The sequence below is a fragment of the Acromyrmex echinatior genome, chromosome 14 (assembly GCF_024713525.1).
Source record: "Acromyrmex echinatior isolate Ae372 chromosome 14, ASM2471352v2, whole genome shotgun sequence".
Taxonomy (NCBI): Eukaryota; Metazoa; Arthropoda; class Insecta; order Hymenoptera; family Formicidae; genus Acromyrmex; species Acromyrmex echinatior.
Genome location: NC_141865.1, coordinates 933,362 through 961,124, shown reverse-complemented (window position 1 = coordinate 961,124; position 27,763 = coordinate 933,362). Strand labels below are relative to the sequence as shown.

The 27,763-nt window shown below is 37.9% G+C and overlaps 1 protein-coding gene across 2 annotated transcripts in view; it reads right to left on the bottom strand.

Annotated features, from left to right (window-relative positions):
• Positions 1 to 14,326: 14,326 nt before the first annotated feature.
• Positions 14,327 to 27,763, bottom strand: part of Drgx (Dorsal root ganglia homeobox) — a 70,892-nt gene continuing 57,455 nt past the window's right edge. For both annotated transcript variants that reach the window (XM_087413627.1, XM_011053723.2), the window contains 2 exons: positions 22,707 to 23,143; positions 14,327 to 17,181 (listed from right to left, as the gene is read on the bottom strand). In XM_087413627.1, the coding sequence (XP_087269753.1) occupies positions 16,671 to 17,181; positions 22,707 to 23,143 (948 nt within the window). In that variant the 3' untranslated portion in view covers positions 14,327 to 16,670. The remainder of the gene's footprint in view (positions 17,182 to 22,706; positions 23,144 to 27,763) is intronic.

The following is a 27,763-nucleotide window of genomic DNA, read 5'->3' as shown; positions in this document are numbered from 1 at the left end:
GTAAAAGTCTGTGTCGCGACTCTAAGAATTATGGCACACAAAAATCTTAAGCAGTAAAGTGTAAGCAATAAGTCTGGATCTACAATAGGTGTTTTAAGTCTTAAGAAATTAATTACCAAATGCGAGAAGAATAATCGATTGTGATTCGTCCATTTCTTATGGCTTAAGGCTTAAAAATCTATTGTAGATCCGGGCTAAGCGAATTGATCAATTACAATAAAGATCGTAAGGCCAATATATGTAAGCAACAACCAATTCAACACGTTAATTTCCTTGCTGTTTATCTTTTACTGCTTAAGTTTATTTTGTGCTGTGATTCTAGTTCGATACACAATAGATATAGGCGACACAAATGTCGTTCTGTCTTTGTTACTCATAAAGTGTGAAGAAAAATAGAACATTTATATCGATTTGTGTCACTAAATGGAAGGTATTCATAGTAAGGAATAAGTGCATTTGAATCAATAACGGCTAATTTGCTCGCCGAGCAAATGAACATGATTGGTTGTTACTTACAGATCCAATTAATCACATTCAATCGCTCGGCGAGCAAGCTAGCTTTGTTCAATTTGAACGCGCTCAATCAATCATCACTTATTCTTCTCACATCGGATTGGTCGATAGTTTACGGCTTAAAGCTTATTATACCTAATAGGTTTCGGGATGACCGCACGTCGTAACAATAACCATAAGACGTATCATATCAATTAATTACAGTTAAGGGGATCCTAAAGCAAACCCTAAAACAATTTTAAAGCGTCTGTATTACCGACTAATCATAATCTTTTTTTAACAATTACTTTTTTCCTCTTTTAGAGATTCAAAAATCCTTTTCCAGGATTAAAGTATACGCATTAATACGTGTCTGTGAGGTGGAGTTTATACCGAGAACGACAAAAAATTTCGAAATCTTAAGAAAAATTTTTTGTCGGCTCAGAATAAATTCCATTGATGTGTATACTTTAATCGTGGAAAATCTTTTTTGTTAGGCCTTTGATCACAATTTCGTAAACTCAGGATTGTTTGTATAATATATATCATACGCTTCCGGGGAAGGTATCATTTGATACGTACGATCTATAAAATTTTTGCTTCCAAAAGAATTATAATCTAAGATGACAGGTGAAATATATGAAAGCTGAAACAAAGTGAACTTTTGAATTTTTCCCCAATTTTCTCGTCAAATTTAGTATGGCCGGTGTTTTTTTTTGTGCGTACTTTTATTCTGTAAAAGGATTTGACGATTTATAAAGTTAATTAGAGAAGAAATTGGCAATCTGCAATTGTCGATAATTCCTATTGGTTTAAGATCCCCTTAAGAATTGTCAAAAATTTTCAACTCTTATGATACTTAACCCAGTAAACAAGAAATGTTTTCAAACGTTTTTTGCTTATTGGGAAGGATTATTTATACTGGCTGTAATCTATAAAAATTAATCAATCACAGTTGAATAAGAGGGAAATAATAATCGAATATAATTGGTCAATTTTTACAGATTACGACATAAGTTAACATTTTTAGATACTTCAATAAAATCGTTCTTTCCATGCAGATTAAACAAAAAATATGTCAATTACAAAAAATAAAATAATAATTCATTCACGAATCAAATCGCACGAATTTATTCGATCAATTTTAGTAAAAAGAACATAAAGAAAATCGTCAAATGCGATTTTCTTATTGTTTTGCTGTCAGATTTGCTATCAAAAATAATTAAAGAAGTTCTGTAGAAACAATTAAACCGAATTATACCTATATCGAATTTATTAAAAGAAGAGCATAGGAGGAATAATTTCTCTATAATCAAAGTAAGATTTATTATAATTAAGCGCGAATCAATAGCTGATTAAGATCGAATCTCCAATCAGCGTCTTTGATCGAGCAATAATAATGATTTCCTGGTAATAAACATATTTTGCTACTCCACATTTCACAAAATCGATCGTCGGGCAAAATCGAGAGTCGATCGAATCAATTAATTCCTCAATTACGTCGGAAATCTCTCCGAATGAGCGGCGTTTTCCCGCGATAAGCCGGAAATGCGTGTAACGTTGTACTCATTATAACACTTTCGTCACAACTTTCGGCATTTTATCGTGTGGCCGAGCGATCAAATGAAGCTGAGTGATCTGTCCGATTACTTTCCACCGGAAAACGTTTTGAAGGGCGGAAGAAGAGGTGGAGGTGGGGAGAGGAAGGGGGTAACGAAGGGGGTTAGGCAAAACGAGAAGGGGGTTATCGGGAGCGTTAATGCGCTGCCGGTCATAGTAACGGGCTGGGAAAACGCGGCCGACGGTAATATCGTATACGCAAAAATTTTTTATAAGTTTTGATTTATAAACCGTTTGATGTGTGTATATCGCGCGTTGCGCGAACGAGCGGCATTTTATATACCGGGATGCATTACTAACGTTTTATGTGCACCCTCCGCCACCCCCGTTTCCCGCGCGCGGGTGGCCGCGCGCTCTTTGATCGACGAGAGAGAGAGAGAGAGAGAGAGAGAGAGAGAGAGAGAGAGGAGGCAGAGCTGATGGAAAAATGCGGCGTGCATAACTCGATTATAGACTGCTGCACACACGTCGACGTGTGCGCGAACGGCGTTTTTACGCATCCCCGACGACGGTGTCGGTGTGCGGCGACGGCGACGGGGATGGGAAAGGGGGTGAGACTGATATTATACCGGTACCGGTATCTGACGTCACGGTGAAAACACTCGTTTCATTTGCCCGCCGTAAATACCGGCCGGATTAAATCAATTAGCATCAATTTCGCATGAGGATCTTAATCGCCACCGCCGACGCCCTTTGACGCTTTTGAGGCTGGATTTGTTACAACGGTCCGATCTTCTCTTTTTATTCGCATTTTTTTTTATATATTTATATAGCGCGTCAAATTTATCTGCGCGCTGTCGATGCGAAACTCGTGGAAACCCCGGATACCAGCGGGAGGGGGGAGGAAGGGGAACGAAAAAAGCGTGCGGAAGTTCGAGTCTCGAGCGATGTAAATGTTTGAAGAGTTAATTGATGTAATTGAAAAATTGCGTTACTAGTGGAGCGTATATGTTTTAAAACACGCGTAATATTTTCAGAGTCAGCGGGAAATTGAACGATACGCGCATTCTATAAAAGTATTTATTATAGAACCCCGTCTCGTGTATAAAAAATATATTTTTAATTTAATATTGCAGAAAATATGGCAGGATTACCGTAGTTTCAACATAGATTTTCAAGTTTTCATTTTTTTTTTTTTTTTTTTTTTTAAATGAAACGTGATATCGGCTATCACTTTTCATTTATCTTTGCCCTCTCTATGTTGTACCGACATATTTTATGGACACTTCGTAGAATAAGTTATTCGCAATTTGAAAAAAACTGCTAAGCTTGTATCAGATTACGCATTGAAAATTGAGGATTGCAAATTGGAGATTAAAATTTGATCGATTAGAATAAAATGGATTAAAATAAAAATTATTTGATTAGTTGCAATTCTCAATCTTTACTGCGTAGTTTAATATGAGTTTTTGTGATAATATTTGTCATTGTACACTGATATCAAAGGCGCAATAATAATCTAATATTGTTACTTTTAATTTCTATGTGTGTTAAAATGTAAATCAATCCATTTTTTCGATTGAATTACTTAGCTTCAAAGTAAACAATATCTATATTAACGCAACGTACGAATTTAAAAAAAGTAAACAACATATTATAATACATTTAAGTCAAATTTTATGTGAATTTTCTTGAGTTAAATTGTTCAACTCTATTATTTTTAATTAACGACAAGAGTAAGAGCAGTGGCGACCTGAAGAAGTAACTAAAAATAAACTTAAAATAGGTATAATTTGATATTATGAATGTAACAGCATCCTTTAAGGTCAGTTTGTTCCATCTTCGGATAAATTGTGTGATAATGTGTCTACTGGATAAACAAAAGAGTAAAAGAGTAAAAATGTAAGAAAATAAGAACAGTGAACTGAAATTTACCGAAAAGTGGAACAACCTAGCCTAAGAACATAAGAGAGTAAGAAAGTGAGCTGAAGTTTGAATCGAAAGATCAAACAACCCCCTTAATCTCTGTCTTCTTTCGTCCCATCTCCATTTTATCTTTACAGGTATTATTCCTTGTTTTAACAACACATTACTCGCACTTTTTCCATCGTGCCACTATATTATATTCTTCATAAATTATCTTAACGATATTGATATCGTGGTATTGATCCCATCTCGAAATTTCCTTGCTCTAGTTTAAGCTTCGTTAACTCTTGTTCCTTTTTCTTTTCTACTCACCTCTCATAACGTGCCGATACTCTCTCGAAAAGTATCGGAATAGAATCGGGATGCTTATCAATGATGCATTTAATGAAGGAAGATGTCAATATATTTAATGTCATGTACTTTACTTTTCTACGCACGACATGCGTCGACAAGTTTAAGAAAGGCGTAAAGAAATGTAAAGAACGACGAGAAATATACTAGCCGTCATTGCCGGCGTTCATGAACGTCACTGCAAAATAACGGACTAGCCTTTTAGAGTTTACCACTACCATCACCGCCGCCACCATCACCACCACCACTTCCGCAAAATTTATTAAATGATTTATTTGATGTTTGCCATGCCGCGCGCGCGTTACGCACATGTATGTGCATGTGCGTGTGTGTGTAAGTGCGCGCGCGTATCGAGCGGGTGCCACACAACCACCCACACATCGGCCATCCTCTCTCACCCCCCGCTATCCCTTTCAGCCACCTCTGCGTGTATATACCCTATGTGCCGGCCTGCACCATCGGCAGGCGCAGCCGAGCGTCCGCCAATTATTCAGCAAATGTTATAATTGGCGCATTCCATTACGCGTAATGGATCGCACTTAGCGGCTGCCGGTGTGATTGGGGCTACAGAACCATAGAGAGGGAGAGGGAGAGAGAGGGGGCGAGAGAGGATGATACCCGGTTGGCAAGGAGGGTGAGCGGGGGGCAGAAGGAGGTGAGCCCAATCTCGATAATACGACCGTAGTGAAGGATACAACCCGACGCGTGCGAGATACCTGAAGATAGGGGTGTATCGCTATCGAGATTGATTTGCCGCGAGCAACAAGATAGCGATTATCAATTTTCAAATAAGCCGATATACTCGAATTTGGCTTGATGAATATGATAAAATGTATATACGATCGGAATGAAATTATGTTTGCATAAATGTATAATAGGGAAGTAATTTTATTTATAGTTTGCACGACTATAAAGGCCCTGTTCTCTTTGAGATCTTTAATTGATGATATTATTGTGAAATGATTGTGTCGTTAATGAACACTTATTAAATAAACACTTATTTAATAAACGCTATACATGATAATGTTATTTATTAATAATAAAATGGTAACAAAATAATTTAACAATTTTTCTAATTGTTGTAAAGTTTAGGACAATTATATCGCTTTTTTTTGTTATAAAATAAGAAAAGTTGTTTATTAATGGCAATCATTTAGTAATATCGTTAAGAATTACAGAATAGAGGCCAAAAAAGAAAGAGAAGATTAAATAGATTTTTATAAGGCTTTTAAAAGAGATCCTTCATTTATTTGATCAAGCTTACAGAATTTATCACCTACATGGAACTCCGTTTGATTTTTCTTACATTTTTAATTGACATAATGCGACTCGATTATTTTAGGAGTTTACCGCGCGCGCCGGTTATTTGCTCTACTAACTCTAATAATATTCACATTCCCATATTCGTTACATTCAACGAGTTTATCAAGTATCTAATAATTCACATGATTTTATATAATAATATGTAATAGTAATGAATATGCAGTATAGTAGTGAATTAACAAGTTCGCTAATTTTCTTCTTCACTCACATCGTCACATAATTATAAGTAATTATAAGTATTATCCAATATCTCACTAACGTGAATTCTTCATCTAACAAAAGTTTAGAAAGAATCTCTCTCGCTTATTTTCAGTATGCTCGAAACGCAAATTTTTTTCGGAAAGTTTCAATCTGGGAAAAACAGTATCTTTTTTCCTTGGCACACAATTGGGAAATTTGTGATAATTTTAACACATTTCACGTGTCTCAAAAGGTTCACCAAATTTGATGTTAATTTATGTTAATTTTTTAATGTTAATTTAACACAAGATAAATATGTTAAGAAATATAACGAAATATTATGTAAAAATTCATGTAAAATTAGATACATCAAAAGTTAACACAAAATATAACTCTGACACAATTTGTGAAAGCATATTTCTTCAAAATTAATACTTAAAAAAATATTAAAATAATACATTTTATATTCATTTACCTCAGAATTTACTTTTTAAAATACGTGTATCATCTTTATGTTAATTGTTCACTTACTCATAAACAGTATTATTTTAGCACTAAGAAATGTTGAATATTAATCTAACACAGAATATTCAAGTAACACAACCACGTTATGTTAAACATTATATTAACATTTGAACATGTTAAGAACTCAATAAAAAAATTTTAACAAGACTCGGTTTTAACGCAAATATTTTTTTCTACCGTCTACAAGAGAAAATCTGAGCTGAAAATTAGTTTCGGCAAACCCCGAAACCATCTCTTTATGTCCCTCATCGATTCTCATCGTCGAGATAGATCTCTCGCGCCGTAATAATATCCGCAATTAGAAACGTCACGCGAGTGATTCATGCGAGCGTACACACAGACACGCGCGTAACGCTATCACACGTACACGACTAATCTTCGGCCGGTTACGCGGTTTCGTCCGATGAACGTAGATTGGATAGCGGGCCATCATTTACCCGGAAACACACGGTGCAGGACGCGCGGCTGCGGTGTACGCGTTCGTACACCGTGACAATTATTAGGATGGCAATTACGATGGCGGCGGCGATACATGCGCGAGCGAGGCAGCTACATCCATACGCTTTGCACACGGCCACGTAACGTAACACACACGTCCCGTGTGTACACCTCGTGCATCCAGAGCGAGAAAATCTACCCGGATACCAGGAAACAGACTCAGGTGCGCTGTGCCGGCCGGTATTGAATTTATAATTCCATTAGGGACCGCGCCGCTCCCCGATCATTTTCGCGTCTTCGCCTTTCACGGCGCCGACCGCCACGTGCCGCCGCCCGCGCCGATCGAATCGTTCGGCTATTTTCTGCATCGCACTATTTTCGGCATCGTTGAGCAAGTAGAATTTGAAAATTCCCCGATATCTTGTCCGAAAAAAAAAATGGTTGCATTTACCGTAATTTAATTTTGATTATAATTTATAGTCATTTTTTGGAACGAACTGCGTCAGAGTTGTTTTAACTAGTGTGCCTGAATGAATACGAAAAATTTTAATTGATCTCCAAATTGTATTTATTTATTCAAAATTTTCACATAAAAAGATTGTAATCGATTGTATATTCATTTAAAATTTTGGATCCTCAAAAGATATTTATTTACAAAAAACTATGAATATTTAACGAGTATTCATATTCATTCAAACAAAATATAAACTGAAAAAAGCTCCAATCTTTCGTTACCTTTAACTATAACCGGCACTTTAATGACTTTAAGTAAAAAAAGATGAATTTTATTTATTTTTGTCATGTAATATTCAAATTTTATGAAGGAAACTTCGAAATTTTGAAAAATATTTTAGAAAGTAATACATTTTTAATTTAGAAATATCTGTCGTTCATTATGGACATTAAATTCCGAGATGTATTATTTATTTCCAATAAAAATATCTTTGTTTAACCTATAGGATGCCCATTGTATAGATGACTAAGCGCGCGATGTAATTGTAGCCATTGTTTTTATAGATTTCTGTTTTCTCTTGCAGGCTTGCAAGCTATAACGTGCAGATAATATAGAATAAAAGTGACTAAAAAACGAAAATATTGGTAATCATATTTAAAAAACATTCGTTCAAATGGAATGAAAAAGTATTTATTCGTTTCTTGACGAATAAAAAAAAAGTGTATTCGAATGAGTATTTTCATTCATTTTTTTATTCATTTATTCAAATATTAGGTGTATTCACCAGATACATTAGACCATACAAATATAATCAATTGTATTATTAATGATAGTCACACATTGCTTAAAAATCTTTAGTTTTTTAAATATATTTTTTAGTTATTATTACTACATAAGTAGTAAGTGAATTTAAGAAAATAGTTATATTGCCTGTAATTAACGATTGCACTTACTGAATAAAAATTTATTTTATTTGCCATTTGTTTCAGAATGCTTTACTATATTAATCTTTGAAATTATCATAATTTATGGTACAAGTTTTTCATGTTTGAACCATACATAGATAAGATTATTATTATCAACATTATAGCAGTAATAATCGTAAAAATGGAACGTCTAATTACAATTATTTTATTATGCAATTATAGTCATAAACAGTGCAAAAGGAGATGTTAAAGATGCACTGCATCAGGGCCTTCAGTTCTCTGGAAAGGATCCGCAAGAAAAAAAAAAAATTATTAATTTATATAAAAAAAATAATGAATCTGAAAGAAAAATATTCTCAAACATAATTATAGCTTTACGAATATACTTCACTCTATCTGTAATTGAGGCATCTGTTGAAAGAAATTCCAATAAATTAAAATTGATAAAGTCATATTAATGTGCAATGCTTCCTATTGAAAATAAAATAAAGACTGTAATTTTGATTCCTTAATCAATAGTTGGATAGAAAAGTTTTTGATTGATAAACTTATAAAATTATATTTGTAAAATTTATAAAAATTTTTAATTATATTAAAAGTAAAGTTTATAAAAATGTTTATTATACTTTAAAGTTTATGTGTGTGCTGTAAAGTTTATAAAAATTTTAATTATACTACTTTATTATTTTCTAAACTTCTCAAAGCTTTTTTAATACGAATTTTATAAACAGATAGGGTCCCATTTTTACCTTTACTAGAACCTCAAAAATTCTTTGCATAGCTTTAATTTATCACAAATAACAAAACGCTTTTCTCTAAGTACTCTTTCGAACACTTTCTTTAATAATATAATCACAATTCATGATAAATGAAAGAAACAACTGCCAATTATTTAATAATAATTTGATTACATACTTGGAAATTGGATTTTTGTTAAATTTAATACATTTTACATTTTTTAAACGATCCATCAAATTTCAGCGTTATCTTAATTTTAGGAAACATATAAATATGTAAAAGATTAATACAAAAATATAACACAAGTTGTAAATAAATTTATGGAAGCATATTTGTTTAGTAAAACTAACATTTATATTATGTTAAATTAAGGTTTTTATTTATTTGTCTTAGAATTACGTTTTAAAATACATTATTTTTACATTATTTATTTGCTTACTCATAAAATATGTTATTTTAGTACTAATTGTAAGAAATGTTACATTAATAATTTAACACAAAATATTCAAATAACAATTATTATGTTAAATTATGTTAAATTTATAAATACTTAAATATATTAAAAATTCAACACAAAAATTTTAACGAGGATCGGTTTTAATAGAAATGTTTTTTACTCGTATCTTTTATAATCATATTTGAATGATAGAGTTTTTGAATGATATTGCCAATTAAATAACTTTTTTACTTTTCTTTATTCCAATTATGCACAAAGTCTGATTTCTGTAAAATAATTATTTTCCGATATTCTCCATATCTATTGTTTTGATTGTACTTATTGACTTTATTATTGAAGAAATTATATCTAAATCATCTTATGTCAATCATCTAATGTCAAAAGCTTTATTGTAACACACAATACATGAAATTTTCTATGACATGTATTTTATACAGTTTGGAAATAAGCTCTTCGTTCCTGCAATCAGGATGCAAAAGAAGATTACAGGAAACAAATTAGACCGACGGGATAAATGAGATCGATGGTAGTCGAATCGATATCGATACCACTCCTAACAAGTACGCGGACACAATCCGGCGTCGGGGGATGAAACAGGGGGTAGAGCGAGAGAACGAGTTTTTCCCGCGGGCGGGATTACGTCTATCCTGTATACGTTACACGTGAACCAGATATGTCGATCCGATCTCCCCGCCGGAGTCGAAAAGAGAACGAAGGAACGACCGCGAAGTGGATTCGAAAATTGAAAATCATTGCGGCTTCTGATCCCCTTAGTTTCGCCAGACAACCTCAATAAATTCTCCGCTCGCCCTCGCCGCCCGTGGCTTTATTCTTTATAAGGCGTTATATCGGGGGAGGATCCGAGAAAGGTCTCCCTTCCTTCGACTTTTTCCACCCGCGTCCTCCTCTTTGTCCGGCGGAGCCTTTGCATCTCTCATTTTAACGGCGTATACGTTATTATCGTTACAAATTGTATAACGTTGATTATAATTTATATCATTCAAATTTTAGCGGGAAGAGTGGTTGTATCGCTTCATTTTTTTACTTGTTATACCAAGATAAATGATAGAACCATACATTAGGGCAGAGAATAGTAAGCTGGAGAGGTCAGAGCATCGATGAATAAAACAATAGAAGGGAAATATATTTGTTATCCATTGAAAGCTTGCAAGAAAGTTTTCTCCCTTTTTTTTTCATTTTGGAGCTTTAATCACGTTAAAACGTTTTCTTTTGAGAGGGAATAAGAGAGTCTGCGGAAAAGTTAAGAAAGATACTGGAGAGCTTTTAAGATGAAAATTGGAGCATCAATTTTTTAATATTCTCCTTCTTCTGTTAAAAAATAATAGAAGTATGTGGTTAAACTATTCAGTATATTAGAAATAAACGCAAAGGAGATCCATCGACGTAATACGAATTATTATTACGATTTTATTATTTTAATTAGTATGCTACCGCAAAGAACATTTTTCGATGATCAAACGTCGAGATACGTATCTTTAGTGCGCCGATGCGTTCACGCATGCAATGGTCCGGAATGATCGAGCCGTGTAATAAACAATCGCCTTCATTCGTGGCACCGCGCGCGCAAAGTGGCCTTATTTTTTTCCCTAATTCCATCAGGCTGAAAGTGACGACGCGGCGGCGCGGCGAAGCCGAAAGAAGAAAGAGTCGAGTGTAGAGACAGACACTCGACGGTAGCATATAGTGCTGCTGCTGGTGCTCCTGCTGTTGCTGCCGAGTCCTGGAACGCCACGTTTCTCAGCGGCTTTGACATGCAAATTGCCTGACAATGAATTTCGTAAAACCTTTTACCGCGGAGTGCGCGCTTCGGGGGTAACGCAGGGATGACGGGAGGACGAGAGAGAGTCTGAGGGTGAAACGGAGCACGCCCTCTTGCGCACGACCCTACGCATACATCGGCGGGCGAAGGGGTGGAAAGAGAGATGGTATGGGAGAGAGACGCCAGACGACGTCGCGGTATTAATCACTGTCTACCGGCGTCAGGCAGCTTCAACCATCTTCTCTCTGTTAACCGTGAATCTCGTGATGCTTCAGAAAATCAGTTATTCGTACCCGATTAAAACGAGCCCTTCCCCGCGCCCTTGGATTGAGATTGATCCCGGTATCGCGCAGCGAAATGATCACTTAATTATCGATTGCGGTAAAAATGAGAAGAAAAGAATAATTTCAATTTAAGTATTGTATATATATATATATATATATAGAAATATAAAGCCAACAATGAGCAAAATTCAAGATGTCAAATTTATTAAGATGACTGAATTTTTGCTAACATGGTAAGATGGTAAGAGTATTGAAAACGTTAAAAGTAAGTAAATATTAATATGGCTTGTAATATGCAAAAATAAGATCAATGTTGAACGAAGTTGTTATACTGTTAATTATTTAGGGTGTCAAGTTATATCCAAAATTTGAGATGTTTTTTATTATTTCTAAAATAAATCGCCACTGTTTCTACTCAATATATCGTTAAATTAACTAAAACAATAAAGTTAAACAATTTTAATTTAAGAAAGAAAATATATTAAGTTTGATTCAAATTTAATTTATTATTTATTGAGTGCTTTAATATAAACGTTGTTTATTTTGAAATAAACTAACCACAGAAATGGATTAATCTTCACTTCGAATACACATGAAGTTCAGAAAATTAAAAGTAACAAAATGTTATTTAACTCAAAAGATTGGATTACCTTCTACACTATTAGAAGGATTACTTCTTCAACAGTGTAGAAGATAATCCAATTCCTTGAGTAATTTATTAACAAAATAATTTTTAACAAAAATAGTAGGGGTTATTGTTTCCGCTACTCTTACCATCTTCGTTAAAAATTATTACTTAAAAATATTAATAAACCAGTTGACATCTTGAATTTTATTTTGTCGCGATATTAATATTTACTTATTTTTAATCTGTTGCATTGTATGCTTAACTGCATTGCCTTCGTTTTATATCAAGAAACTGTATACAAATTCAATTTTAAGATAGTGATTACATGAAGTAATCTTACTTACGATGTAAGATCTTTTAAAACTATTCAATACTTTTTCGTATTTAAATTAAACGAATAAAGGCTCTTTTCCTTTCCTATGTTGAATCTGTTATTTTTTTCAAATATTTCTTGTGAATATCGATTGACATATTCTCGCACACATAAAGGAATTCAATTTTATTCGCTTTCCTTCTTCGATAAAATATTACATCGAATCTTTGCAGGAACCGTCTCTCGTGTCAACAGCTATTTTATTCGCATGGCCGCGAAGATCGTGTTCGCCGTAAAAGAGATACTCCGCGCGCGTTGTCTGAATTGTAAAGGACCACTAAGCGGCGGCGATGCGGGGGTGGAAAGACAAAGTATCCGCAAAATCCGCCCATCCCGTTCCGACGAGTTACGAGGAAGGAACTCGTATCCGGGGGGGAGGGGGGGGAGGGGGGGGGGAGTACGTAGGATCAATCGAATTTTTCTGCGAACGCCAGTCTGTTCTCTCTGCACACAATGACGCGAGAACGACGGTACCGGCTCGTTGAATCCCGGCTAGCCGCGTAATGGGTATCGAGAGACATCGTTAAGCGTCGATCGCCTCTCCCAAAGTGGCCCGGCGCCTTGATTCACCCTCCCTCGTCCCTTTCACCCCCTTCCTCACCCGACTTGCTTTCTCGTCTTTCTATCTCGCGCTACGCCGGGCTTGGGTGCTGTAAGACTATGTCGGTGCGCGTTGGCTATAGATCGCGATGGAGTCCGCGAAGGTGGTGGTGAAGGTGGATAAGGAGAGGGGAGGGGGTTGGAAGTGAGGACGGAGCGAGAGGAGGAAGAGAGGGAGGAAGTGGGAAGAGGAGGTTAAGGAAGGTAGATGCGCGGAAGCGGAGAGGAATAGGGGATAAACCATGATGTCGTTGATTAATACGGTTTACCAGTAAGTGTAACGGAGTGTGCAGAACACGCGCGTCCGCCGCCCTCCTGCCCCCCCCTCTCCCCCTCCCCCCTCCCCTCTGCCGCTTTTCCGTCTTCCAGCGGGGCCGGCTTTCCTCTCTCTATCCTCCACCATCTCCGTCTCCTTCGCCGCCGCCGCCACCGCCGCCGACGGAAGCAGAAGAGCTCTGCCTCCCTTCCACCCCCGACGGAATTCGTTGCACCAACCGGGAGCCACGTGCCGATCAATGGCGTCTTGCCGCTGGTTGGTCGAGCCGGGAACAACCCCCTCGCTCGCGTCTCCGTTTCGCCCTCCCGCGCGCCGTCATCCTCCCTCGTCTCTTTCTCATCCTCCACCTTCTTCTACGCCTACCCCTCCGCGCGCGTTTTCTCTCCTTTCTTTTTACCCCGCGAGAAGACTCGGCATGTACCCTCGAGGAGGGTTGATCCCATAAGAGAGGGCGAGCTTTTCTTATGAGGAGCATTGATTGCCAACACTCCCCTTCCCCCCTCCTCCCCCTTCTTCACCCTCTGTCCTCCCTTCGGCCCTTGCCGTTGCCTTCACCGACTCGCCCCCCTCCCCCTCCCCCCTTTACCTTCTCTCGCTCTTCCACTGCGATTCTACTTCCGCGTCTGAAGCTTGCGCCTTTTCTCTCTTCTTCTTCTTGCATTATTTCTTCTACCTCCTGTGTCTTTACTCGATCCTCGCCTATTCTCAGTTATGGCACAATTATTTGTCTATATGGGATCGAAGGAGCGATTCTTGATGCGGACGCGCGAGAATAGAGAACTTATTGCACCGAGATCGAATCGCGCGGGGCCGATATCAGCGATATGCAATCTCACGCTGGAAAATAAGTTATGGAATCGGAATTTTCGGGATGGGAAAATCGGACGGTGGAACGAAATGCGGGATAACTGAATTCGAATACTTGTGAACTCGCGTGTGTATATATATATATATATATATATGAGGGACAGCTACAAGATAATTTATGCGAATGAATGATTTATACACACAGGATTCATCACATGAGAGAACAAGTTTATTATCGCTACCACAGTTCTGACTACACAGTTAATCGCTACCTTACACTATACCTTTCATTAGACTATCTTTGATTAGCACTGACTATTTATCGGGAGGTAATATACAGGTCTCTACAAACAGCTACGTCCGTTTCGCTTCTACGCTTTTCGCTTCGCGAAAAATTCAGAGGGATTTACGACATAAATGTAATTATCGTTATCTCGTCGAAATTATCTCGTCGTAATTATCAAACTAAATCCGTGCAGTAATTTCGCCTTCTCTTTCACACTTGGCGCTTCTCTCTCTCTCTCTCTCTCTCTCTCTCTCTCTCTCTCTCTCTCTCTCTCTCTTTTATTTCTGCGCCGGATTTTATTTGATGAATTACGATACTCGGCAAACGTAGCAAAGATTTGAAATCCGGTTAATATTGCCGGCCGATCGACGATTTTTAAGGCATATAAGAGTAGTTAGCCAACTCGAAACGAATTTTCTTCGCTTTAATATCTGTGGGCCGGGTATTAAAACCCATATAATCTCCGTGAGATCAATTGAATTCGACAAGTATCCGAAACATCCGACATTTTCCTCTCCTCTTTCTGACAGCAATATCGAAAACCGAACCGAGATTATATCGATTTCGATTCCCGCTCGTAGGAATTTGATGATGAATGCACACTCGAGCCTGTCCGCGTGGCTTGAACGAATCGACTGGTCGAGCGTATCGAGCAATTGAATATACAGCGCATCAGGCACGTGTTGGTCCGTCGCGTCTTCTTATACTCGCGTGGAAGGAAACGAAACCATTTGTAAACACACTTTGCTATACATCTTCGCAGGTCCCGACGCGATTGCGCGTCGTTCTCGTTCCCGTTCTCGCCGCATTTATTCTCAGTTACGTATGTACAATACAAATGTGTATCGCGACGTATTGACATTCCAAATTCATTTGAAAAAGTCAGTCCGAAATACGTCCCCTTCTCACAGAATTGTATAATGTAATTAGTATACTCTTCGCTGTGATTAACGGATTTTGTCAAACATTTTACGATACACATGGAACTTAATGATTTTTCGTTACTGTTGTAAATAGTGAATAGTGGCGATACAAACGTGTCTGGAGGTCGCAAGTTAAGGCAATAAATAAAATAGAAATTCTGCGTAATATGAAGATTTTAGACGCTATTGCTGATTACATATGTGAGAAAACGGTTTATGTGTCTGAGAATACTACAGAAGATTATTGTAATGCACCTCGCCTATTTACATCACGTTCGCGGATATAACAAAGTAATCTGCAAATTGATAGTGCTCCATTATTCAACGGTTTATTGCATATGCAATGAGTATTAATGGTATCTTGTTTGTTTCCCATTTTTATCAAAATCCGAAACGATAGAGAGCCGGGAAACATCGAGAATAATAGTAAATAATCAATTGGTAACTTTTAAAGTGAAAAAAAAAATGCAAATTAAACAGTGCTTTACACTTTACGGAACTTTATAAAACCGATCCTGTCTTACGTATAGTTAAAAATGAAGTTGATTGTGAAATTTGTTGCAAACGAAAACTTCTCTCTTCTAAAAATTAACTAAGTATTATATGAGCTAAAATAAGTTTTCTATCAAGATTGCGCAAGTTACTTAACAGGATTCGCGCCATGTTTACTTTAACAAGTCACAATCGAAGACAATATGAATACAATTTGCAGTGTTTGCGCGAGCCGCCTTACCAAGCCAAAGTTACCACCTTGTAACATTGCGGTTCGTTAATTCTTCGTCGTCTTCCGAAATTGAGACCCTTAAACTTGCTTGAACTATCACAACGGCGAAACTCAGAAAAGCATTTTTCCGTTTAAAAAAAAATACCAGGAGATTAAAATGTAATTATAATAAGGAAAGCATTTACAAAGATTAATGGTATAACATCGATGAGTTCAATTTTCGACGCTGATGTGTAAACTTTCGGAAAACTTAAAATTCTTAATTCAATGAAATCAACGACTCGAAGGATGGGACTATGAGTTACAAAATAAAATCTAATAGAAAAGATCATTTCTTTCGGTAATATTTACTTTAAAGGAGTTAGAAAAATAAGTCTCCATATATGAAAGAACACAGAACGTATAACATTCTATATATATATTTATAACATTCTATATTTGTAACATTCTTCATATATAACATTCTTCAGCTTCTAAATAGCATCGAGATCCGAACTCACCGAGATTGTTATATCGCTGTCTAGCTTCGACTTTGCAACCATCCGATACGCGCAGAATATCTCTTTGAGATTTATATCTTGCGTTTACGAGACGATTCCGACATTTGTGGAGGCGATCCTAGGGATCTTCTTTGGTAGTGGGTTGTATCTGATGCACCACGCCGGGAAGGTGATGATGATGATGGTGCTCCGGTCGCCTGGAGAGGCCCAACAAGGGTGGCAGCAGCGGCAAGGGAAGAGGCAGGGGTAGCCCTCCGGGGAAGCCGGCGAGACCACCGAGGAGAGCCGAGGCGGTCGAGTGTTCCTGAGCTTTTCTTCGGAGCTCGGCTAGACTGTTACTTCGATGGAGATCAGTGGTGCCGGTGCCGCCGGTACCGGGTTTGCAACAGCCACAGATAGAACCGGGCCAGCCGGTTGGCGACCAAGATAACATTTCTTGAAGGCTGCTCGGCCGATGCTGCTCGCTGGTCGTCCATAACGATGGCGTCGTCGAGGTCAACGATGTCGACGCGCTGCTGACAACTTTATTACCGAAGAGCGGTGGCGAGAACTGGGCGGCCAGATGAGGCGAGAAGAAAAGGGACGTTGGTGGTTCCACCGGCCTGAAGCCTGCGCCTATCCCCGTGGTGCTGAAAGTTTGACGAGAGGAAAAAATGAATATAAATATGGGGAACGTAAGTATATGACAAAGTATAAACTTGATTTTTTAATTTAAACTTAGTTTAGAGTATGAGCTTTTCTCCTATTCGATATTAGGATCGCTGTTCTGGATGAAACTGACAAGGGGATAGAAATTACTTCTTGCTGCATTAAAGTGTTGCTATGTTCTCATTTCACCAAAAATCTTAATAGTCTTATACATATAGATGTAGAAAATTTTTTTTAGTGCAAAAATGTAGAGTGCAATGGTTCGATAAATTCCCTTATTAAGGACGTATACAGTTTCTATAAAAAAATTACTGGGATTGGATTTTCTGTATAAAAATAAATGTTACATATACAGGGTGTCTCACCTCATTTCCTCTTAAGGATATATTCTTGAGGTAATTTTGAGATGAAAATCCTAATACAAAAATATCGAGACTATAATAGGTTTCAAATTGCACACTATCTTTAACCAATTATAAGTTAAAACCTATTATAGCCTCGACATTTTTGTATTAGGATTTTCGTCTCAAAATTACCTCAAGAATACGTTCTAAGAAAAAATGCGGTAATTATGAGACACTCTGTATAACAATTTTATAGTTTAAATGAAAATTTTCTCATTTTATCTTAATTATTTTTTTAAAAACATATCTATTTCTTATTGAAATAATTTTCTATTCAAGTTCTAAATCGCTATTAAACTTTGTTGTACGTATTACATTCAAGGTACAATAAAGAAAAGTCTATGAAAACATGTTTTCATAATTTTTTCATTTTGTTAAAAAATATGTGTAGCTAAAGAAATACGTAAAAATTTCTAAGATGGAACAAAGCTGTCTCCTATTTACTTCTAAAGTGCGACATAGTTTTTGTTTCAAAAAATGATAAGAAACTATTAACTTCTCTTCTTTAATTCGTAATTTCTTAAATTAACGGCAATAGCACAATTGACGCGCACTGATACACGTAGACATAGAAACGTCTCAATCGTCACGCCGGAAACGATCCTTAACTCGTCCGCGAATTAACGCTATTTCAAGCACTGGCACGATTATCGCCAAAAGGACGTCGCAATTTCGCGCGATTCCAACTACCGGCGTATCAGTGCAGTGTAGCGAAAGCGAGAGACAGACAAGCAGACGCGAATGAAGTGCAAGAGAAAGACGGGAACGGATGGAGTAGAGAGGGAGAAAGATGGATAGTTAGATAGATAGATGGGGAGAGAGAGAGAGAGAGAGAGAGAGAGAGAGAGAGAGAGAGAGAGAGGAGCCGCAGCCTCACAAGCGCTAATCCGATTAGCACGCGTGATGTTCCGCATCCTCCGAGAGGAGCGGAGGCTGCTTTGAGGCGCTGATGATTATCTCAAATATTAATCGCAAATATTGTTTAATTAATGTAACGAGCTCGAGTCGGTACTCGAGTCGGAGCCTGAGATCGGGGGCGAGAGAAGGAGGGAAGGATGGCGGAGGACGCGTGGGGGTGGGTAGGAGTTAGGGCAGACAGCCCACGGCATTTAGGTCGTTAGTGGGATGGGCGGCGAGAGTAGGAAAGACGCAGTTCGTCGGCAGGCCAGAGTAACGGATTTCAGGTGGTTGCCCGGGGGAGGGGGTTGTATCGGGCTTAAGGGCGAAAAGGGCGGGTAGGGGTGGCAAACCGCGGCGACGCGCGGAGGGCGACGGAGACGGCGACGGTGGTGGCGGCGAGAGGAAGAGCCGAACCGCGGTAAGCGCGATAATTAGCGGCAATTAGCCGCGTAGTCTACCGTGCACCTTGCTCTACGTGCGCGCTCGTTTACTTGCCACGCACACACATGCAAATGCATACCTACGTGCACCCTGGTACTGCTCGCGTGATGGACGAAGCGCGACTTAGTAGCTTAGTACATCCCCCTATTTTATCGACGCGTTTGCTAGGCACTAAGTTACGATGCCGAGTCACGGTGGATGGAAGGGTGACGGCTGGAATGACGCAGATTATCGCAAAGAATCTCGCAAAGATGACTAGCATCTCCTCGCGCCTTTGGATAAAAAAATTATTGTTGCAAAAGGAAAAAAAGGAATGCTACGGGCAATAATTTTAGGCAACAGTTTTGAGACGGAATGAAATTTTTAGATAATTAATGTTGTGCCAACCGTATCTTCCTTTATAAAATTGAACCTTGATTAATTACTCGTATTTTTAATTTTATCATTTTATTAATACAAAAACAAATTATATATTAAGTAAAGGCTACCTTTTTTTAAAAAGTTTATTTTTAGTAAGTAAATATTAATTAGTAATTTGTTAACAGAATAAAATAGAATTATATTTCTCAAAGTTATTTTATCTAAAATGATGTGCAATAATAGAAATATATATATTATACTATTTTAATAATAAGTGAAAATGAAAAATTGTATTATTTGGGCGCACAAAAAATATTTGTTCAAAAGTTTGTCTCCTAAGATCACAAATAATGGTTATTTTCGCGAAGATTTTTTGTTTATATTAAGAAATGTACGCATATTGTTAATAAATTGCTAATTAATGTTCATTTTTTACAAATAAGGCTTCTTAAATAAAAATCTTCCTTATATACGAATACTTTCGTATTTACTATATATTGCAATTTTTTTTAAATTCTCTCTCTCTCTCTCTCTTGCTCTTCTAAAAAAATAAAAAGTAAAAAATAAAAGTTAGCTTTGTAGCTCGTAATTTAAAATATTTTTTTCTATCTCGTATCTTTTACTTTCGTCCGCCTTTTTCATCCATACGAATTTTCAGCCTGTTAGTCAGTCGAACATATACGTGTGATCACTTTAGTTATTTTATTTAATATTTATGTGCTCCATTTTACTTAGGTATATCTAGTTTTTTATCCTATAATCGCTTCTAGATAAGTAATGACGTCGATAACTACGATATTACCTAGACGAGGTCGCGTTTCCCGCGTAATAAGACTCCATTAAAATCTTTATTTAAAATTCAATAACATTAAACGCTCTCAGCTCCACCGGTAGTGAATATAGCGTGGAGTTAAAACGAGTAATAAAAGTGACAGGAAACGATTCTGAGCTGCATATATTATTAGATATGATATCGTTAATACACATTGCGATTAACAATTTTTTAAATACACATTTCAATCTCTCAATAAAATAACTCCTCCCCCCCCCCCAAAAAAAAAAAACATCGTCATAATATCAAAATGGCATAAAAAAGACTTCAAAATGATTACTAAAAATCACTTTTAATAATCTTATTAGATACGATTTATTATAACGTTATTTTAACGTCATTATATTCTGTTATTCTGCTTGAGTGGCGAACTGTTTTAAATCGAAATACTCACGCTATACCGATTGTGTGATTGTGATTGGTGATTGATGATTACTTTACAACCAGTTAGAGCAATCGATAACTGGTCGAAAACTACTTGCCAATCGCTAATCACAATCGCGCAATCGTTAGAGCGACTACATTTATATAATAGTTCCTTTATCATTTTAGCTGATAATGAGTTGATCTTTCGATGCGTAAGCTTGCGTTTTATTAATCGAAGTAGAATACATGGGCGCAATTTCCAAGACAAAATACCTACTTTTCATTGAGTTAACAAGAGCAACGCATAACCAATTCTTACGCAACCTTCCAAGAGAATTGTGAGACAAAAGAGTGATCTAGCGACGAGACACAATGTCTTTGCGACGTGGATCCGCCCCTATACAGCACGAAGTCAGTCGCTCTTACGGTAGCTAGGTAGAGCCAAGGTAAGAAGGAACGCAGAGCTTACACCCTCCCTCCCCTCCGCCCTTCCCCCCATCCACCTCTCCTCTCCATCCGCGACCCCCGGCAGGAGCTTCGCCGTTCCTCTGAATAAATGATAAGGATATATTTACGGCGAGCGGTTTTAAATAAATTACAACTGCGGGGACGGCGAAGGAGTATCTTCCTGCCGTTTCTTCTTTACCTTTTCCCTCGACCCTGGTACCAGGCCCACCAGGTCCCCTTTCTCGACCCCCTCAGTCCCCCCCCCCCCACGGCTGCCTCCAAGCCACTCCGTCGTCTTGTCGACATCTAACGCACACCCTCCTCTCGCGAGCATTACGTCTATCACGCGTGTCTGCCACGCGTGTTTTTCGGCATTTTTTGTTCCCGACCTCCACGTCGATCCGCAGAGAGATCCCCACTGTCGTCGTCTCGGGGATTATAAACGAATGTGCTCCCCGTCCCCGCGGAAAGAGAGGATCGCGAGCGGGATAAATCGCCCCTTTCCGATTCTTCGGACGTACGTTTCTCCGGCTCCCCTTATACCTACGTACGGCCGATGAAACGCGTCTCTCGTAGAAATATTTTATGCGGTACAAATATTTTTCTAGATTTTCCGTGCACACACACGTTGAACTCTCCTCTATGATATCTCAAACATTGATAATGCAAATATAATAGGTATTTACATAAACAAGTATTTTTGTAGAACGGAAGAAAAGTATCGAAATGCGTTTTAATGTGAAAAATTATTTATTTAAATTATTATTTATGACATTTATTATTAGAATGTGTATCAAATTATGGAAAAATTCACAGATGAAAGAAACGTATAATGATTATATCCTTCGGAAACGCGCAACGTTATATTTACAGCCTCGGCCATAAGTATAAAGCATCCTCAGTTTATTGCATTTTCTTGGACAAAGTGCTAGTAAAATTTTCAAAGGAAAACTGACAAAAAAAAAATTGTTAAAGTTATTATAAAAATAAATATGATTTTTCAAAACTGTTCTTTAATTTATTTTTCGTCAGATATAAAACGTTCATTCGGTCAATTTACGGGGGTGTTTTATACTTTCGGTCAAATCTGTACTAATGTGACTAACAATCTGCATATTCAAATCGATATAACTTCTAAACGTTTTAATCTACAATACTTGTCCGTAACTACGTATGTGAAATCCCCGCGGGAAATTGTCGCCAGTTCTTTAGCCTTTTTCCGTCGCAAACTCTTTAGCAGCGTCATGTCGACGCTTCTTTCTGTCGTATGCGAGTCGTAAATGGTAAGACGCCATTTAGTTTCACGAGACAAAAGTCCATGAGCGAAAAGTGGTGCGCATCGCTTTGTCGCCCCCGCCGCCGTCGCTGGCTCCCGTTGGAAGCTGCAGTTTAACGAGGCGACGATTATCGCGATTATACGAGTGGCTATGACGGCGACGCGCGGAAGAGGTGAGGAGGCGGAGGGGAGGAAAGAGGGGGAGGGGAAGAGTTACCGAGAGAAGAAGCGGCTTAACCGGCGGGCGTCGGGGCCAGCGATGCCGTCACGAAGAGTGGTTTAATGGCGCGTATCGAGCATCCGGCCGGCGGTGTTCAGCGGCGCTTGCACCCACTTACTCGTTGAAATCGTCCGAGAGTTTATAAGGGGTTGGGAGGAACCTAGGCAGGGTGAGCAGAGGGGAAGGGGGGGGAGGGAAATAGTCAGGAAGGAGGAAGATATTTCCTAAAGACGTAAATACAAACGAAGCTAAGAGCTCACCTCTCAGCGGGTGGTCCGAGGCCCCCCACGGTGCTCGATGGCGGCGGCGGCGCTCTTATAGGGGTCGGCGGTGGCGTCGAGACGCCACCTAAAGACGGCTGACTCGGCTGGGGTCGGGGACTGACCGAGGCGGAAGTCGTGCTGGGGCTCCTGGAGCCGCCGCCGCCTCCACCGCCTCCGGCACCTTCCGCCACGGCATCCTCCGTGTCGGCGGCGCTGCTGCTCGTCGTGGTGCCCTCCGGGTCATTTCCCGTGGGACTCGGGCCCGCCGATGAAGACGTTGGTGCGGCCAAAGCGGAGGATTCCACGTTACCGCCACCGCCGTTACCACCGCCGCCGCTGCCGCCACCACCGCTGTTTCCACCCTCGCGTTTGCGTTGCTCCTCCTTCAATCGCTCGCTCTTACGCCATTTCGCCCGCCGATTTTGGAACCACACCTGCAAGTTACGATCGTCGCGGTTAGCATAGATTAACGTTACGCTTGAGCTTTGGAAAATCAATAAAATAGGAAGCGTAACTTTGATGTGGGGGTTACTGTTTTATTAATAAAGTTACGAAATTAATTCTTTTTAATAGATCGAGGAACTCTTCTTGCGTGAAAAAAAACATACATTATATATATATATTGCTGATACTTAATTCGTTGATTTCCAACTCATTAATTGATATGTAAATATTATAAAAATATTTTTAAATATCTGTACTAACACTTAATATTACCTAACAATTTTTGTTCCACGTTTTTATTTCGTGCCTTTAATGTTTTATGTCTTTTTCATAATACAATTTTTGAATTATGCTAAATATGAATAAATATCATATAACGATATACGTGCATCCAGGGAAGTTAAACTTCTCAAAAGCCAACTTCGCGAAAGTTTGCATAATTCTCTGATTCAATATTCTCGACATCTCAGTCATCTGACTATGCATTACACGCGGACGAGAGGGTTAAGTCTCGCGAGTCGTAGAAATGACGGAAGGGGTGGATGGATAGGAGAAAAATGAGGAGGACGCGGTCGTATCTATGGCACTCCACAATGTCCGCAAATGTGCAAGGATAATTGTATGTGCGGGTAGGGGGAGGAAGGGTGGAGGAGGCAGAGAAAAGCACGAGGGTGCGGCAGGCTGGTTGGCGGATGTTGAGGCAGAGATGGTTGGGAGGCTGGGGGGAGGGGGAGGGGGAGGGCACTTTCCGCCGTGCATGTTCAACGAGCCGACAGCAACCACGGCGACCGAGTGTTTTTTAAAAAGCTCGAGTTCCGCTAACGAGGCTAACTTGACATAATACCAGCTGAAATAGACTTTATTACACCCAGCGGTTCTCCACCGTTGACTTTCGTCTCGACAATGAATGTACAATAACCGAGTTTTCGTGCGGAATCCTCACTCGGTGCACATACGTCAACTAATAGTAAAACTCAGAATGTTTACTACCTAGGGAAACCTGAAATTTTCAGGGGATTTCTCTTTCACCCTTGAAAATCAAGAATTTTTATGGAACTTTATCGCCGTTCGAAATTTTTGAAATTTTATTTTTAAATTTAAATTTCATCTTCTTTTTCGAAAACATTGTTCCTTTCATAATTTTTTCTTAATGATACAAAATAACAATCTCATTAGCGATAAGTATGATTTGCACATAGACGTATATTTGCGTACATTCTCGCGAATTTTTATAAAAAATCGGGGTGATAAAATATAATACATGCGCGCACACACTTAGAAAAAATATAGGCAACTGTGTGAACAGTTAAAGGTGACAATTATACAATTTTATTTGTAGAAGTAATGTAACATACTTGAATAAACTATTTTAGACTTGTAAAATAATTACAAAAAAATAGTTTATTCAATTATGTACATTAATTATACATATAAAACTTGCATAGTTGTCTCCTTTATAGTTGCTGTCGTTATGTCATTTTCTCTGGCGATAAGTATAAACATAAGAGAATAATCTACTGATACTGCAGTGAGTGACTTTTCTCTACATCTGTCTTTTAAGTTTAGCAGCCCTATAATTGTAAAAAAAGATAGACAATTTCGTGAAAAAATCCCTGTCTTCTTTACAATGTATAGTTTACTTGCGTATTACGTTCCAATTGATTTCAAAATTGCATTAAGAAATTCTCTAATTTGAGCTGGAATTTTAAATAAAAGTACCTAGAAAATTCGAGAAAATTTTTGTACAAGGCTTCAATAAACATCTTGTAAAACGTAATTGAAGCTATTTGTTTGAAGTAGTTGATTAGAAAAAATCATAAAGAACATCCGATGCATCATTTATAATATAATACTATATCACTTTATAGTGATATTGAATCGAAAAATGTATTAGCACAAATTTCGTCGGATTTGCCTGATTTTGAGGAAAAAAGTTATTTTGAAAAGAAAATATTGCACATAAATATATATATATAAGTATAAAGCACCCTCAATTTATTACATTTTCTTGGAAAAAGCGATAATAAAAGATAAAAAAAGATTAATGAAATATTAAAATAGTTATATTATCGAAATAAATATTATTTTTTCAATAAAACTGTTTTTTAATTTATTCATAATAAAACGTTTGCGTTAATTTGTGTCTCATATTTATTGCCAAGACCCTATTAAATTGTGAAGAAAGAACAGACTTTACGAAAAAAAATTTCACAAAAAGTCCTTAGTAAAAAGAGCTGGAATTAATAAGATTGGCATATCCTATTCTGTGTAATGGGTCTGGAAAATGATTATCTTACATTCGAGCGCGGAACTTTCGCAGGAGGAAGCACGGGATATGGTTTAATAAAATAAATACGATGGGTACGACTCTCTACCGCCACCTCGAGCATCGCGAGAGGATGGAGGAGGGGGCGACAGACGGGGAGATATAATAATATCCTAAGGGTTACAGGAGGGGGCGGCGGAGGACGAGTAATAGCTGGGAACAAAGCCACGGTCTCGTATAGGGACCACCACCGTCGTTTTCCTTTACACCCTTGCGCGATATATCTCTCTCTCCTCTCCACTTTTTTTCCAATACAAATTTAATCTGAAATTCGTTGATAATGGGCGTAAAACGTTTTTAATCGGCCGCACCCCCTTGTTAAACGAATGTGTCGCTCTTTGTCGCGGGATTACTGATCGCACGTATCACGTGTGACATGCTTTTTAAAACGCTGCGTGACAACGATAACTACTGATTAATTCACGAAAAGCTGTTTTTTCCAACAGCCCGTAAATTGAAAAATGTCCACTTTCAATAAATCCACGTTTATAGAAATTTTCCGCTCGTTTCTCAATTTCCAACCCAATTTGTGGATTCAAATATTTTTGTCAAAACCATCGGCGGAGATAGAGATACTAATATTTTATATACCGGCGAGCTACTTTTCTCGAGATTTTCACGGCGACGTAAAAAATTTTCTGCATTTTACAATTCCTACAAAGGAGATACGCGGACAACTACGTGAAGAGATGAGAAGAGCTCCGCGAAATCCAATCGCCGAAAATAGGAGAGAGATCAAACGTAATCGCGGTGTCCAGCATCCATGCACGGTCCAGAGCGCGTCGCACGAGCGCAGGTGCGAGTACGCGTCTAATTCACGCACGCCGGTAATTGCCGGCCTCGCGTACACACGCACGTCCGTGTGTAACGGGCGTACGTACGCGTACAAGTGTTGCGTGCGAGGAAATGTACGCGTGAGGATGTTGTACGGTACGTGCCCCGACGATACAACCAACCCTCCTTCAACCCTCCCTCCCGCCCTTCCCCCTCTAGGAGGTTAGGTTCTAATTGGAGCCTGGAGAAGAGGACGGGCGCTACGTAAACGCGCCTATTTGTCCATTATTCCAGATTCCCTTTGTCTTCGCTAATGAAACAATGAGTCTGCGCCGTAATTGCGTCACAGCCAGACCAACAGCCTCGCGCCACCCCTCTGTCTCTTTCATTGTCATGTGTACACTGTCGTATCTCTCTCGTAAAGATTGCAGCCTCCTTGTAAATTCGCACAATGCACGCCAGGCTGCCTCTTAGACTTTGTGATCGAGGATCCTTCGTGAGTCAGGATATTAATGATGAGAGGCCGGGCGAAGCGCCCGAGATTCTTTCGGGAGACACGCGAGCTATAATAATTATTTAAAAAATAATAATATAATGATTATTTATAAATTTTATGATAAATTTTTTCAACTAAGATGCAAAATAAAATTAATAAAATTTTCTTCATTTTTGTATCAATTAAATTATATATTACGTTTGGAATAGATTAAATAAATATTAACTATTTTATTAACGGCAAAATTAAATACTATTTAGTGTTAGTATTTTCGTGTACATTTTTTAAAAATGTTTACAGATTGCTGAAGGACTGGTCGGTATGATTGATAAATTAGAAAAAGTCAAGATTAGTGATTTCTTCAATGGAATAAAATATCCTTAAATAAAAGGAAAAATAAAGGATCATGTAGATTATAAATAGAATTTTTAACATTGTATTAAAAAATCTTCAAAAATAATTTTATGAGTTTCATGTATGAAAGACGTTTTAATCTTTTTCCATGAAACTTATATTGTTGACATCACATAATACACTATCATTAAACATCTTTAACTACAGTTTATCAAATACTAAAAAAAATAACAAATAATAATTAATTATTTTTAAAAATATTACGTGAAATAATCATAGTAGTAAATTGATTTAATAATGCTATGAATATAAGAGTCTTACACGGAAAGAACAGTTTTGCTCAAGCATCTAAAAATTTAGCTATTATAGATTTTTGAAAGTAATTCTATTAGATTACTAAAATAATTATATAGGACGCTCAAGTTGATTGCCAGAATGTTAGAACTTTTTGCAGCATTGCTTCGATTTCCTAATTATTTTGATGATTCAACAAAAATTATTTTCAAATCTACGTCTATACTCAAATTAGATATTTAGCCAAATAGAATGTTTCAGTAAAATCGTTTTTTTTCCCCCGTGTGATTATCGAGATACGTTTGACTTGAAAATTGCGAAAGGCGCTGTCAAAACGTATCATCTGAAATTCGACGGAGATGCAGG